Raw genomic sequence first — 14,705 nt, forward strand, 5'->3', positions numbered from 1 at the left:
ATGCCTTGCTCCTCCTTGATGCTATCCCCCTCATCCATTGGGAAACAAAAACAGACAGAGACCCACCAGGGAACAGCCACCCTACCCGTTGCATGTCCCGCTCAGATACAGACACAGATGCTCCCCAAAGAGAAGAAGAGTGGGCCAGTTAGAGGGGCGAGGTGAAAAAGGCCAAAGAGGAATGAATGGGTAGGGTCATGGGGAAACGGGAATGATACAGCGTATGGAAACGAGAGGGAAATATGCAATAGAGAGGAGAGAGACAGATGCGTCAGAACGCTGGTGAGGAGAAAAAAGGTCAAAGGGACAGTAAGGGGCAGAAATGGACTCTGGCTGGGTGATTGTGATGACATGTCACACAACACATCCAATGTCTGTCAAACTCGCATGAAGACCAGAGGAGAGTTTAGACATGTTTTGTTTCAGAAATGCCTTCGCATGTGCAGCGAAATGAGAGGACGTCTGGGCAACCGTTACATTGAGCTAATTAAATCACTGCGGGACAGAGATAGATGGCCTGACACACACACACACACGCACCCCCCCCCCCCCCCCCACACACACACACACTTAAATTCCACTGAGAATCTGCTGGGCTGTCATGTGCATCATTTACCTCTATAATCATCTGCCTTTCATTCTCTCTCTCTCTCTCTCTCTCTCTCTCTCTCTCTCTCTCTCTCTCTCTCTCTCTCTCTCTCTCTCTCTCTCTCTCTCTCTCTCTCTAGGTAAGCCAGTGATGATTATCACAGAATACATGGAAAACAGATCGCTGGATGCATTCCTGAGGGTCAGTCATGCGTTTCTGTGTGTGTGTATGTGTGTATGTGAGCTACAGCTGTAGTATACCGATCCGATCTTATCACTTTAATGGCATCCACCCAAATTACAAGCGTTTGTTCACAAACATTCACCCTAATCTTTATCCTCCTCCTTTATCAACGTAGCATCTTTGTGACAAGACTTTTACTCAGCTTTCACGTCTATGTTGGCAAGGTTCACTAAACTCGAGGCTTTGGAGGATCATCTTTAGCATCAAGCATCCTGGACAAAGTATAGAGCAGGGGTCATCAACCTTGTTGAAACTAAGAGCTACTTTTTGAGTACTGATTAAAGTGACGGACTACCAGTTTGTTACATATTTCTAAAATAGACGGGTTTGGGCTTTTCTTCATTCCCCACGGTAGCCATTGTAAGAGGCTGTGCTTAATAGTAATAATGCCAACTAATAATGCCATTGGCAAATGCTACAATCGGCGTGGAAGAAACAAAAAGCATTTTTAGCATATTCCAAAGGTTATTTGTGGACAGGAGGAAACCGCAAAATAACGAAGCCGAGCTTGGACTGCTGCAATCAACTGGTCCGATATGATGTCTTATGAACAACGTTCGTGTTTCTTCGGATCATTTTATTTCATGCAAGCATTTACTGTAAAACAAGGTTTTAGTATAGGTACAAAACTGATAAGTAACAAATGTTATATTAAAATATAGTAGATCGGCAGAGCACAACAAAGCGAGGGGCTCCGAAGTGACATCAAGCGTCGTCGTCCCACAATAAGGAAAAACAACACCTGCTCACGTCGCTGATTTCTTTCTGTAATAATCCAGGGTGTCAAACTTGCATCAGGCAACTTTTGAGAATGCATTTATTATTCTACTTTTAGTGTACTTGTACTTGGTTTATGCAGCGTCACAAACCCATCTACAAACAAACCGGCCATAGCTTTCTTGACTTTTGTAGTTCTGAAAATCCTTCAAGGTGTAAAATGCGCTGGTAATTATATATTTTTTTAAATCAGGTTATGTCCGAGTATGAAACTGCCGGGAAGATATCATAATTGTTACTCCACTCAGACTTGATCTGGTACGGTTCTTCACCGCCAGTTACAGCGTTTTTCTCCTTATAGCGACTAAGCCTTCTTGTCTAATGACTCTTTTCCATCGTCCTGATTATGGCTAGATTATAATTTTCCACCGAATAGAATATGTGTGAGGTAGCAAGCGCTATTGCGAATATAGGATTCTCGTAAAAGCAGCCTTTCAAAATGGACGACCGCATGGGATTGTGGGATATGCTACTATTTTTAGCACAAAGGTCGAACTCCTCCATAACAAACTTGCTTAAATTACTTTTACAAATATTCTTATTATATGTCATTATAAATAATAGATAAATAAATACCGTAGCAATATGCAACAGTTAATTTCTATAAATCTGGCCATGGGCATAACGTTGGTGATGTTAGTGAAAGTCCAGTTTACACTAAATCAGTGGTTCGAGGTACTGAACCCCACCAGTTCTGAACCCTACCAGTTTACACCTTCTTTATTAAGAAATAAATGTTTTTGTTTTTGTGTTGTTTTTTTCCAATTCATGACATAGATATAGGGTTTACTGGTGAACAAAATGAACAGAGAGATTTATTTATTTTACTGGTGAACAAAATGAACAGAGAGAAAGAGAGAGTAGCCTTTTCATCGAATCTGGCTCTCTTCACCTGGAGTTCTTGTGTTTCCCATCTCCATGGAAGTGTTCCTATATTTGTTCTAGGTAGTTAGTTGTGCTTGACTAGAATTCCTCAACTTGTCAGTGCAAATCATGCGGTTAGGACGCTTACTCCCATCACTCACCTCAATTCTATATTGATAGAACACTTTAAAACAACCACCGTTGTTTTCTTAAGATGGAAACTCCGGCCAGCAGATACAATGAAAACAGCAGAGGCCCCAGAATTGAACCCTGTAGAACACCATACATTGCGTTATACATGCAGAGGTGGCAAATTCAGTTCCAGAAAGTAAAAACCCTGCCGCAGTTTGGCTAGCTAGCTCCCATGGTGCTCGTTTACCTGCTAGGGAGCTAGATAGATAGCTAGCATCATGGGCTAAAGCCAAACTGTGGCAGGGTTTTTACTTTCTGGACCTGGATTTGCCACCTCTGTACATGTGAATTCATATTGCACATATTCATCCAACAACTTTATTTGTTTGCTCGACATAATATGAAGGGATTACCACATGTTGTACGGCTGTATGGTTCAGTTCATTTATTATTATTATTTTTTTGGTATTTATGGTAACACAGTTGAATTTCTCAACAACTTGTTCTTCATGTGTGCAGAAGAATGACGGCCACTTCACTGTGATCCAGCTAGTGGGCATCCTACGTGGTATTGCGTCAGGCATGAAGTACCTGTCAGACATGAGCTACGTCCACCGTGACCTGGCAGCCCGCAACATCCTGGTCAACTGCAACTTGGTTTGCAAAGTGTCTGACTTCGGCATGTCTCGCGTGCTGGAGGATGACCCTGAGGCTGCATACACAACCAGAGTGAGTGTGTGTGTGTTTGTGGGAGGGGGCGATGACAGTGCCTGACTGTGTGTCATCGCTATTGTGTGATGTGTCAGTCTGTATTTATCAGGTTGTTTTTTATTAATATAGGGAGGGAAGATCCCCATTCGCTGGACGGCCCCTGAGGCCATCGCTTACAGGAAGTTCACTTCATCCAGTGATGTGTGGAGCTACGGCATTGTTATGTGGGAGGTGATGTCATACGGCGAACGGCCATATTGGGACATGAGCAACCAAGATGTAAGTCACATTTCTACTCGCAGCGATAACTTACATTTGATTACAATCATAAAACAACATTGTATGATCACCTTGACCCTAATTGTAAAGCAATACACCACTTAATAAAAAAAATGCTAATGCTAATAATTTTATAGGAAAAACAAGTTGAAATGGTTTAGATTCACATGTAGTGTAAAGTAAACAATAATAACCAAGGAATTTGAAAGTTATCAGAAATATGGTGACTTCACATGTGGCTTCATTTTTTTATTTTTTTTTAATAGGTGATCAAAGCCATTGATGAGGGTTATCGGCTGCCCCCGCCAATGGACTGTCCCGTGGCGCTCCACCAGCTCATGCTGGACTGCTGGCAGAGAGAGAGGGCAGAGCGACCAAAGTTTGGCCAGATTGTCAACATGTTGGATAAGCTGATTCGCAACCCCAACTCTCTGAAGAGGACTGGTGGGGACAGTGTTATCAGGTGAGGAGGGGGCGATGATATACTTGGTTTTGTTGTTTGTCTGCTTTGCCCTTTCATCCAGAAAAAAATATGTGTGAGGTCAAAGGTGACTGGTGTTGAATGGGGCAACCTAGCTCACATATCGCAAAGGTGTTTTGATGGTGTTGAGGTCAGGGTTTTCAAAAGTTATCCAAGCATGTCTTTTATGGCTTTCCGGGGGGCGCCTGTACTCTTGTACTTAGTTTTTATGACGTCTTAAAAGACAAAGAAAATGGAAAGCACATAAAATACAGTTTTGTTTTGGTGACATTTTATTATCACACACACCATATCACCCTACAGAAGCGTATTGCATTCATTTGAGAAAAAAACCCCACCTGTTTTTCTGACTAATTTTTTGGGAGAGCTTTGTTTTTGTGTGAGTTTTTTTTTCTGTTTTACTGCATTTTTTTAAATCTGAAAAACAGGTAAAAATTATTCAAAAAAACAGGAGGAAAAATATAATCAGAAAAACAGAGCACCAGCTTCTGTTTTTCGGAGTAATTTGTTTTTATCCTCTGAACTCCAAGGGACTTGTTGCAGACTTGCTAATGGCGGACACTTTCCCGCATGCAATATGCTTCCGTAGAAACTTAAATGTTAGCTTACTAGAATCATGCCAATCGATTGACATTTGACATGTTCGTATACTTACCAGTAAGTGAAATATATAGTTAAATGTACGTTGGAGGTATGCGGGAAAGTGTCTGTCATTAGCAAGTCTGCAGCAAGTCACGTAGAGTTCAGAGGTAAAAAAAAAAAAAAAAAAAAATACTAAGTAACTTTTTTTCTTTTTTCTTTTTTAAATAACATTATTCCCCTGTACCCCACCCCCATTTCTCTGAATATTTTTTTTTATGACAAATATTCTAAAAAACAGAATAAAAAAAATGTACACTAAAAAACCAAAGCTCCTCTCCTCTTCCGTACATACCTTCCCATTCTTTCTCTCTTCGCTAAACATTCTACCAGCAGCATGTGACTGATTTCAGCCCAAAGAACCTGGATAATAGATTCCTTTTCAAATTATCTTTAATGGTGCTACACACTCCGGAATGTTGCTATTTTAATAGTGTGGAGAAATCCGATGTAACGCAAAGTCAAAAACAAATATGACCCTGTAGCTTGTACACTATTACTCTTAAGCAGCTCAATGTGTCAAGAATGACCTACATGTGTTTACAGACTCGGTGCCGCCCAGTGGAAGTCTGTTTGAATTTAATGAGCGTTTGAGCACACATTCCCATGCTCACCTAACGTTATACAACGAGAGTGAAAGGGCTTCCTTGTGGAGTAATTAGTGTAAATGAATTCTATAAATACAGCTTGTAAGGATAAATAAGGGAAAGAAAAATGTGACCCGGGCCCGTGCAAATGTTTTGTACCCGATACATATGATGGAATTACTACAGCACTGAACAAAAATGTTTTAAAATAGTGCCATTCTACCATTCAAATAGTCATACTGTATATAGGTTGATTTGGCTTGGCTATTGTTGAGATTTATAAGACAGTGATATGGATCAGCCAGGAAGAGAGGGTGGAAAGAAATGGTTCGTGCCATGCTTTGTATACAAATATTGCAAAAATCTGCTTTTATTTGAGAACTGTGAGTATAAGCTAAATCTAATAAAATTATATTTTCCCACTTTTTTTTCATATCCCTCTTTCCTCTCCTCTTGACGCTCATCAGGCCCACCACCACCCTGCTGGAGCCCGGTAGCCCCGAGGGATCCTCAGCCGTGGGCACGGTCGAAGACTGGCTGCAGGCCATCGGCATGGAGAGATACATCGACAACTTTACAGCTGCCAGTTACACAACTCCAGAGGCGGTGATCCACATGACACAAGAGTGAGTAGAAGTTTTACTTTTGAAGGTTTTAATCCGTGCACAACTGTTTTAAGAAGCTCATTACTCATTAATATAAAAATAGATAATTTTGCCTGAACTTTAAAAAAAATGTTTTACAGGTTACCACTAACTACCAAACATGATTTGAAAATGTGATTTTTAGATACACACGCACACAATGTATTTGTGACCAATCTTTTAATCTTAGTGAGGAAGTAGTTTATGACATGCCAGTTTCTTTTATTTCAATTATTCGTCTTAATCCCTTCAAATGGCTGTATTGGGATTGCCGTGTTGGCAGCTAAAATCCCTTATTCGGCAATTTAACCGTCAGGCCACTGGAAAGCTGCAAAATCCATTCTGTGGATCATTAGTCTTTTCTGTTTTTGTTATGGGTCCAAAGTGTGTGCTTCCTCTCCTTGCAGGGACCTGACTCGGATTGGAATCTCCTCAGCAGCACACCAGAGCAAGATTCTGACAAGTGTCCAGGGAATGCTCTCCCAGATGCAACAGATTCAAGGCAGAATGGTTCCCGTCTGAGAGATTCAAAACAGAGAAAGAAAAGGGAGCAAAATGACTTTATTTCCTATGAAAACAAACAAAAAAAAAGAAAAAAAAAAGAGACTACATTTGAAAAGACAAACTATGAAGAAATAGTTTACCTCATCTGTGCACTTTAAATTTGGTCTGAACAAAAAGATGAAGCAAAAAGTGGGGACAATGGCACTTTTTCAACAATTCAGACCTTTATCTGCCGTTTTTGTTGTTGTTTCTGAGAAAAAATGAATTTGCGGATAAATGGAAGCTGGAAGTGCTTCGGAGAGGCCAATCTGGAGTGCCTTTATTGGATGGAAAGGAAAAGCAAGACAGATGGGAAATCTTTTGTCCTTCTCATTGGCAAAGTGTTATTTTTGGAACTTTCTTTGTGGAATTATACCGACCAGATCTTCTTCCTTCTTGTGACTTTATCGTACATGCATTGTCTGTGGGACTGGCCTACTGCCCCAGCTGCCATTGTTCTGTCTCAGCTGGATGGGTTTGATAGCTCACACACAATATTGAGGATCTCGACTCTCAGAGAGCTCCAGTGTTTGCTTTGCCTGGATGGTGGTGCTGGGGTGTTCGTTTTGCGGAGGTGCATGTTGTTCCTTCCTTTGCTCTATCACGGACTTTTTTTCTTTTTGTGTAGCAGTTCTCCCGCAACACCCAAAACCCCCCACCCCCCCAGGACGCTGCCAAGAATGTTTTCGATCTTCCAGAGCAAATGGCCTGTCTTCCCGAAAATGTCCTCCCTCCCCTCTGACAAACACAGCATGGATCATCCCCGTGCATCCTCCAGAATCAGAGCCCTGGCGGCCTCCACGTCTTGCTACAGGAATTCCTTACCGTTCCTCGCCAGTCTCAGTGGACAATTGTTTTGCTGGATTTAATTGGGTTTATTCATGCAGCAAGACAAAGGACCATATGGCGGGATTTAATCAAAAGGATGTATGCAACAAACGCAATATGGATACGGAGTGAATCACAATCATCACCCTCCACTGCGGATTACTCAAACTGTTATCAAGGTGAGAATTGGTATTGGGTTTTCTTCCCTTTGCTGTAATTGCAATGTGATCATGTAACAGCACATATAGTATGTGGGCAAAAATATTGGGACAGCTTGCACTGACAGGAGGGAAAATAGAAGAAACGTTACTTTTCATCTCATAATTAAAAACTGCCCAGAGCCCTCCCAAAAATTAATTAATTAATAATAATAATAATAATAATAATAATATGGCTTTAAATGTTAAGAATGTATGTGAATGTATGTACCCAAATGTAAGAAGTAGTTTAGAATGATCTACAAAGTTTTGACCCTAACCAAACAACCAGTGACTTGATTCATCTAATTATTCTACAAATACTGTATTTGGAAAATATACTGACATAATTCCTTCTTTTAAAAAAAAAAATTGATATAACATATGTCATCTGATGAGTCAAACAATACACGACTCATGACTGATTTAGCCTCCGTCTTTCTGTTTTGCTCCCCAGCTGCTGTCGTCCATCCTCAGGATCCTGTCTCCCCTCGCCACCCCCAGAATTCCTTTCCCTCCTCATTGTCTTTCTCCTCTTCTTACTGCAATCTCTCCAGACAGAGACAATGTTCTTTCTTCCCACCGTGGACATGTGGCCATCCAGCACTGTACTGGAGTGATTTGAATGATTAAGAGCATCGGAAAAGACTATATGAAGAATGTAATATAATCTAGAAAGTCCTGCTCCAGTGGATGCTGGGCTATTTTTTGTTGAGTTTTTTTTTTATGTTTCAGGATTTCTTATTGTTGCTTTCTTCTTTGCTTGCATGTAAAATAAGAGGAGTTTGATTTGAGTGTGTGAATGAATGAAGTGTGTATGATGTATGTTTTTACATACCTGAAAAACAATAACCTTGTCCAATCACAGGCCGCTGTGAAGCCTGTGAAAAAGCAGCATCCATTTGTTAGTTAAGGAAAATATGATGTACAAAATGTTGCTCCTGACTTTGTGAGCTGGACTCTGTAACAGTTTTCTGGAAAGCGACCTGTTTTGCTTTGGCAGAGATTTACGGATTACAATTGGATACAGGATCATCAACAAGTGTGACTAAAAGCCTCTGATTTAACTTTGGACTCGGCAAGCTGCTGATGATGAAATAGTCTCTGGATGTGAGAAGGGGACGCCCCATGCAGTACACAACAGTTACAGAACAAGGTGTCAAAGAAGGGAAGACTGTTATTTTTTTAAATGTTTATTCCAGAACACATCATACATATACAGTATAGGTATAACCCAACGGACGTCATTTGCGATGTCCCTTATCTTTTGAATCTCTACTTGTGAATGTTTTTAACTTATGTGACACTTCACAAAAACACCTCCGTCCTTAATACAGCGCTATGGCTCTTTTCTCTTGGCAATGTGTACTTTTTGGGTTTTAGTGATCAAAATAAAAAGGACCTGTTTGGAATTATGCAAGACATCTTGGGAAGGAAAACAGAATGTACTGTAAAATATTTTTTTTCCTTTACTTCAATGTGCGATGAGTTGGGGGAAAAAAACACAGAAAAATGAACAAAAATAACAGAACACAGAAGTTAATGTTTGTAATTGTATACCTTTCAATGCCATAAGATCTAGTCATGTAGATCTAACATTAATTTGTTTTTCTCTCATTTTTTGAAATGATCACAATTTTTGTTTGTTATGTTTGTGAAGGAGAAATAGGTACATGTAAGTTATGACATTTATTTATGTCCTTTTATATCTAGTTTGTAAAATAATAGCCTCAAGTGAAGAAAATAAAGGGGTGCCGAAGCGCACTTAATACAGTAGAAACCAGATGTATACCCTCTGATTCTTAATTCTGCACACACATGGGCACGCACACTGCAGGGTTGAGAAATTTATTTTTGCAGTGGGCCACATTATGGTTAGTTAGGTCCATTATACTAGTGAAACAAAAAAAAAAGTGAACTTGCCTCATCATACTGTAAATGCTAAATGGACTGAGCTTATATAGTGTATCATTACATACGCACAACAAATTGATGAATAATAATAATTAAGGAGGGTTCATGTAACAAATAAAATGTAGGTCAAAGTAACACTGCAAGCAGTTTATTAGCCTTTGCTTGTACTCTTGTCTAACACAAGAAAATAAATAAATACAATTAAATAGCCCTTCTTAATGATTTATTTATCGAAGTTTAGTCCATTTTTATGACTCCAGTGCATGTGTGTTTAATCAGAATAACATCTGCCTCCTGTGCTCATTTACAGCAGGGATAAACCTCTGATTGTGCAGACATAGATTTGATAAGAACAGAAAAGAAGGACAGAGAAAGGGGGTGATGGGGAAATGACTGTTTTAGAACACAAAGTTGAGTTAAATGTCTTGCCAAATGGTGTTTTTCAAATTTATTTATAAGCATGCCTAAATGAATCATGTGAAGTTTGCAGAGGTAGATAGTGATCAGGAAATGTCTGTCTTTCACAGAGATTTGGCAAGCTTAGGGTGATGTCAGACTTTTAGTATGACTGAGTGTGGTGGAGAATGTGTTCCTTATTTTGAGAAACATGGTAGAGCGGTATTTTTTTTATAAGCCAGGATAAAATATTCAATGTTAAATTTGCCTTTAACATTTTTCACACAAGCAGCTTCTCTCAAATAGAGTGCTGCTTTGCCATGTGTGTTCTTTCGAGGTATTGAAAAATTAATGAATGAATAAATAAATACGCACATAAATAAAAAAATCCTATCTGAAGACCTGGGAGTTCTGGATGGACCATATATTAAAAGCAAAGAATCTTAAAATCAGTCCTGAAGCACAAAGGTAACACGCGGCAAAATGTTACATTATTGTTAAAATAATCTGAGAAACATGCCTAATGTTAAAAAAGAAAGGAATGCATGGAATGCATTTAAAATCTCTCAGCTCAGAGCTTCTTGTCAAACACTAAATGCAGTAAGTATGGTTGGAAACACCCAGTGATGAAAGTGGACGTTGACGTTTTCCCTCTTAGTGGCTACCCAGCGTGAAGGTATTTCTTTTCTCGAATGAGTAATGGAAGTGAACAGGAGACGGTTGGCTGTCAGTCGACTAAACAAACACAAGAAAAGAGAGTTCTGAAACGATGCAGGGAAAACATGAAACATTAAGTTGGGGATGAGTGACAACTATGAAGACAGTGCATTTGACAAAATCGACAAGACGAACAAAGGTGTTTGGAAAATGCATGGAATTTAAATAATAATAATATAATAATATTATTCAGCAAAAAGAGGGGGAAGCTGCACTTTGAATCATAAATCTTAAAAAAAAAAAAAGTGACAGAGAACTGCAACTACCGTATTTTCCCGACCTTAACTCTTTGACCGCCAAAATCGTTAAATAACGTTTAGTAAAATCCAAATGAGTGCCGCCAAAAACGTTAAAAGACGTTAACTATGTTTTTTTATGGAAACGGGTGGAGGAAAGCCTTGGCCAGCTGTGCTCAAAGTATCAAGCAGATCGAGTTAGTGTAATGACCATTTATGGGCACTAGATGGCAGCGATGACTCTCTTTGGACAAGATCGGGTAGGAGTCAGTAGTAGAAGACGTGAGGTGGAGCTAGAGTGTTGAGGGGAGAATGGCTGAGGAAGCGAAAATGGCGACCGGTTGCAAGCAGCTCACGTTTGAGCATTTTTTTCAAAGACGAAAAGCATCGACCAGTGCTAAAGAGCACATTGATGATGATGGTGGTGACTCCGAGGTTGACGCCGAAGTTGGAAGCGTTGACGCGGCGGCTTCGATCACGTCGTAAAGCCTCACCGGCTAGCGATGCTAACGGCGAAAAACGTGGTGCACAACCGAGCACTTCTGCACAGGCGGACGTTCAATCGGACGATGAAGAGTACCCCGAGTCCAATGCATATTCATCGGAGGAGTGGGTACAGTCTGACCACGGAGAAGACACTGGTTCTGGACTACGATGCCATCATGAATGGAGTGGATAAGATGGATCAGAACATCTCTTACCACCCGGTATAGGAACTGAAGGACATGAGGAAGCCAGACGTAACACCAGGTCACCATATCATGATCCTGAGAGTAGACTTGATGACAACATGGCCAAATACACACTGCAGTATATACCTGCTACTCCCCGGAAAAAAAGGCCGGCAAGAAAGTGTAGGGTCTGCATGCGAAGGGGCAATCGCAGTGAAACTAATCTGTGGTGCAAATCCTGCTACGTCCCCTTGCACGCAGGGGAGTGTTACACAATATACCCCACAAAAAGAAAAATTATGTAGTTGAAACATCCACACAATTGTAAATAGTACCACACATGCACAGTTGCACACATTTGTAAATAGTTTGCCAAATTGTTTTGTTAAATTGTTACATTGTTGAATGTAAATAAACTTATTTTGCTATCAAAAAACACGTCATTGTTGGTGGTAGTGTTTTACAGAAGTAAAGCACTGTTTAGGTGTTTGTGGCATCATTCATGGGAAAAAAAAAGAATTCACTAGAGTGCATGAAATAATATTGTTTCACAAAAAGCTTGATTTCTACGTATTTTGGTCCAAAACAGAGCATTTGGGTGAAACTAACCTATTTTCTATTGTTGATTACTGAAAAACTGAATAAGGTAGAAACAAACTTTTTTTTCTGATGAAAGATGAGAGTTCAATCTTTCATTTGGTAGTATCTGTGTTTCCATACTCCAAACACAATCTTTTCTGTGGACCTTGAAAGATCAGTCAAAATGCTCTAAATCAGCTGGCACCCACATGTTCTCTTTTCTGAAAATGGTTGGCAGTCAAAGAGTTAAAAGTCTTATTTTTTCTCAAATATTGACGGTACGCCTACGCCCTAAGTGAGCTGCGCCTTTATTTGGTGTTCACCGAGTTCCAAAATCTGTAAATGTTGTTGTGCAACTTCAGTAAGCACTCCGCTTGTCTGGCTGTGTGGGAGCATTTCCGCCGACACATATACGTGAAAGGCAGATCTGGCTGAGGACAGGCATGATGAGGACGCGAAAGACTCTTGCATGGGGCCACTCAAGACACGCCCTCAAGAACATGGAAATCGCTCATGGAGATCAACGAATCCATGGTTCGCAAATGGGGGAAGCAGGAAAAAGAGTTTCTCCTGCCTGCATCGTGTCGGGGCGAGGCAAAGGACTTTCCAGTCACACTGCCCGAAGCCATGTGCGCTGACTCTGTGGCAATCTCACTCGATGACGGTAAGTACAAACTACTCACAGAAATACTTATTATTTTTATTTAGAGTGTTACTTGCTGTTGCAATAGTTGCCAGTAGTACTTTTGCAGTGGTGCTTTTTACTACAGTGGCTGAAAACATAACCAGTTCAAAGTCTCGCCACATTAGCATTAATAAAAACAGGATACAGTGTTTATTTATTTATTTTGAAAGCAAACTATTCAATATTGTAAGTCACTGCAATACTGTATTCCAGTTAAACACAAACAGTTGGAGGGAAAAAATTTAGCTTGCTAGCTAACTCGAAGCAATGTGCGACGGTTTCGGAGCAGTCGACAATTATTTTGTGTGTTATATGTTGTAATAGTAGACACTAAGCAATATTTTTTTGTCTTTGTAGTTGGTTTTCAACACGGTGATGAAAACATTCAGGTTGAACACAAGTCGTTGGAGGGGAAAACAATGTTGCTAGCTAGCTCTAGCTGCTGCTCTGCTGGAAGCCACGTGCGCCGGTTTCGGAGCAATCGATGACACTACACACAAAAGCACAAATATTTTTCATTTAGTTCGTTATCTGTTTAACAATTGCTAGCAGCACGTTTTTCTGTGTTGAAGAACCACACTTCTGGAGCGAGGAGGAAATCTACTACTTTATGTAGCCCTTCAAAATACTCATTGGCAAACAACGTGTTACATTTATTTAATTTGTTTAGCGTGGTGACTGACATAAATATTATGTATTTTATTGAACTTCTTTTCCTTTCGGCTTTTCCCTTCAGAGGTCACTACAGCGAACCTATTGTCTGGACATGTCCAAACCATCTCAGTCTGGCCTCTCTGACTTTATGTCCAAAGCCTCTAACATGTGCTGTCCTTCTGATGTACTCATTCCTGATTCTATCCATCCTGGTCACTCCCAAAGAGAACCTCAGCATCTTCATCTCTGCCACCTCCAGCTCTGCCTTCTGTCTTTTCCATAGTGGCACTGTCTCCAGACCAAACAACATCGCTGGTCTCACCACACTTTTATAAACCTTTCCTTTCATTTTAGCTGAAACTCTTCTATCACACATCACACCTGACACTTTTCTCCACCCGCTCCAGCCTGCTTGCACACACTTCTTCACTTATTTTCCACACTCTCCATTGCTCTGCACTGTTGACCCTAAATACTTAAACTCCTCCACCTTCTTGGTCTCTTCTCCCTGTAATCTCACTCTTCCACTTGGGTCCCTCCCATTCACAGATACTTTGTCTTGCTACGGCTAACCTTCATTCCCCTTTTTTCCAGGGCAAACCTCCACGCCTCTAGCTTCTCTTCCACCTGTTCCCTGCTCTCATTACAGATCACAATGTCATCTGCAAACATCATAGTCCATGGAGATTCCTGTCTAACCTCGTCCATCATCCTGGCCATTACCATAGCGAACAGGAAAGGGCTCAGAGCTGATCCCTGATGTAGGCCCACCTCCACTTTAAACTCCTCCGTCACACCTACAGCACACCCCACCACTGTCTTGCAGTCCTCATGCATATCCTGCACCACTTGAACATACTTCTCTGCTACTCCAGACTTCCTCATACAAAACCACAGTTCCTCTCTGGGCACCCTGTCGTAAGCTTTCTCCAGATCTACAAAGACACAATGCAGCTCCTTCTGACCTTCTCTGTACTTCTCTATCAACATCCTCAAAGTAAATACTGCATCTGCAGTACTCTTTTTTCGGCATGAAACCATATTGCTGCACACAAATGTTCACCTCTGACCTCATTCTAGCTTCAACTACTCTTTCCCATAGCTTCATTGTGTGGCTCATCAGCTTTATTCCTCTGTAGTTGCCCCAACTCTGCACGTCTCCCTTGTTCTTGAAAATGGGCACCAGCCCACTTCTCCTCCATTCTTCAGCCATCTTCTTACTATCTAAGATCCTGTTGAACAACCCAGTCAGAAATTCTACTGCTACCTCCCTTAGATACTTCCATACCTCCACAGGTATATCATCAGGACCAAGTGCCTTTCCACTCTTCATCCTCTA

At 40.7% G+C, this 14,705-nt stretch overlaps 1 protein-coding gene across 1 annotated transcript in view; it reads left to right on the top strand.

The window, feature by feature from the left end:
• LOC147170667 (ephrin type-A receptor 4-like) overlaps window positions 1-9,344 on the top strand; it is a 58,875-nt gene extending 49,531 nt beyond the window's left edge. Inside the window, exons 12-18 of the mRNA XM_086079968.1 lie at window positions 729-790; window positions 3,125-3,334; window positions 3,446-3,595; window positions 3,862-4,058; window positions 5,770-5,928; window positions 6,354-7,496; window positions 7,972-9,344. Coding sequence (XP_085936094.1) covers window positions 729-790; window positions 3,125-3,334; window positions 3,446-3,595; window positions 3,862-4,058; window positions 5,770-5,928; window positions 6,354-6,468 — 893 coding nt within the window. The 3' untranslated portion in view covers window positions 6,469-7,496; window positions 7,972-9,344. The remainder of the gene's footprint in view (window positions 1-728; window positions 791-3,124; window positions 3,335-3,445; window positions 3,596-3,861; window positions 4,059-5,769; window positions 5,929-6,353; window positions 7,497-7,971) is intronic.
• The last annotated feature ends 5,361 nt before the right edge of the window (window positions 9,345-14,705 follow it).

This window comes from Leptonotus elevatus, chromosome 7, assembly GCF_054856555.1.
Source record: "Leptonotus elevatus isolate MCC_2025b chromosome 7, RoL_Lele_1.0, whole genome shotgun sequence".
Lineage (NCBI taxonomy): Eukaryota > Metazoa > Chordata > Actinopteri > Syngnathiformes > Syngnathidae > Leptonotus > Leptonotus elevatus.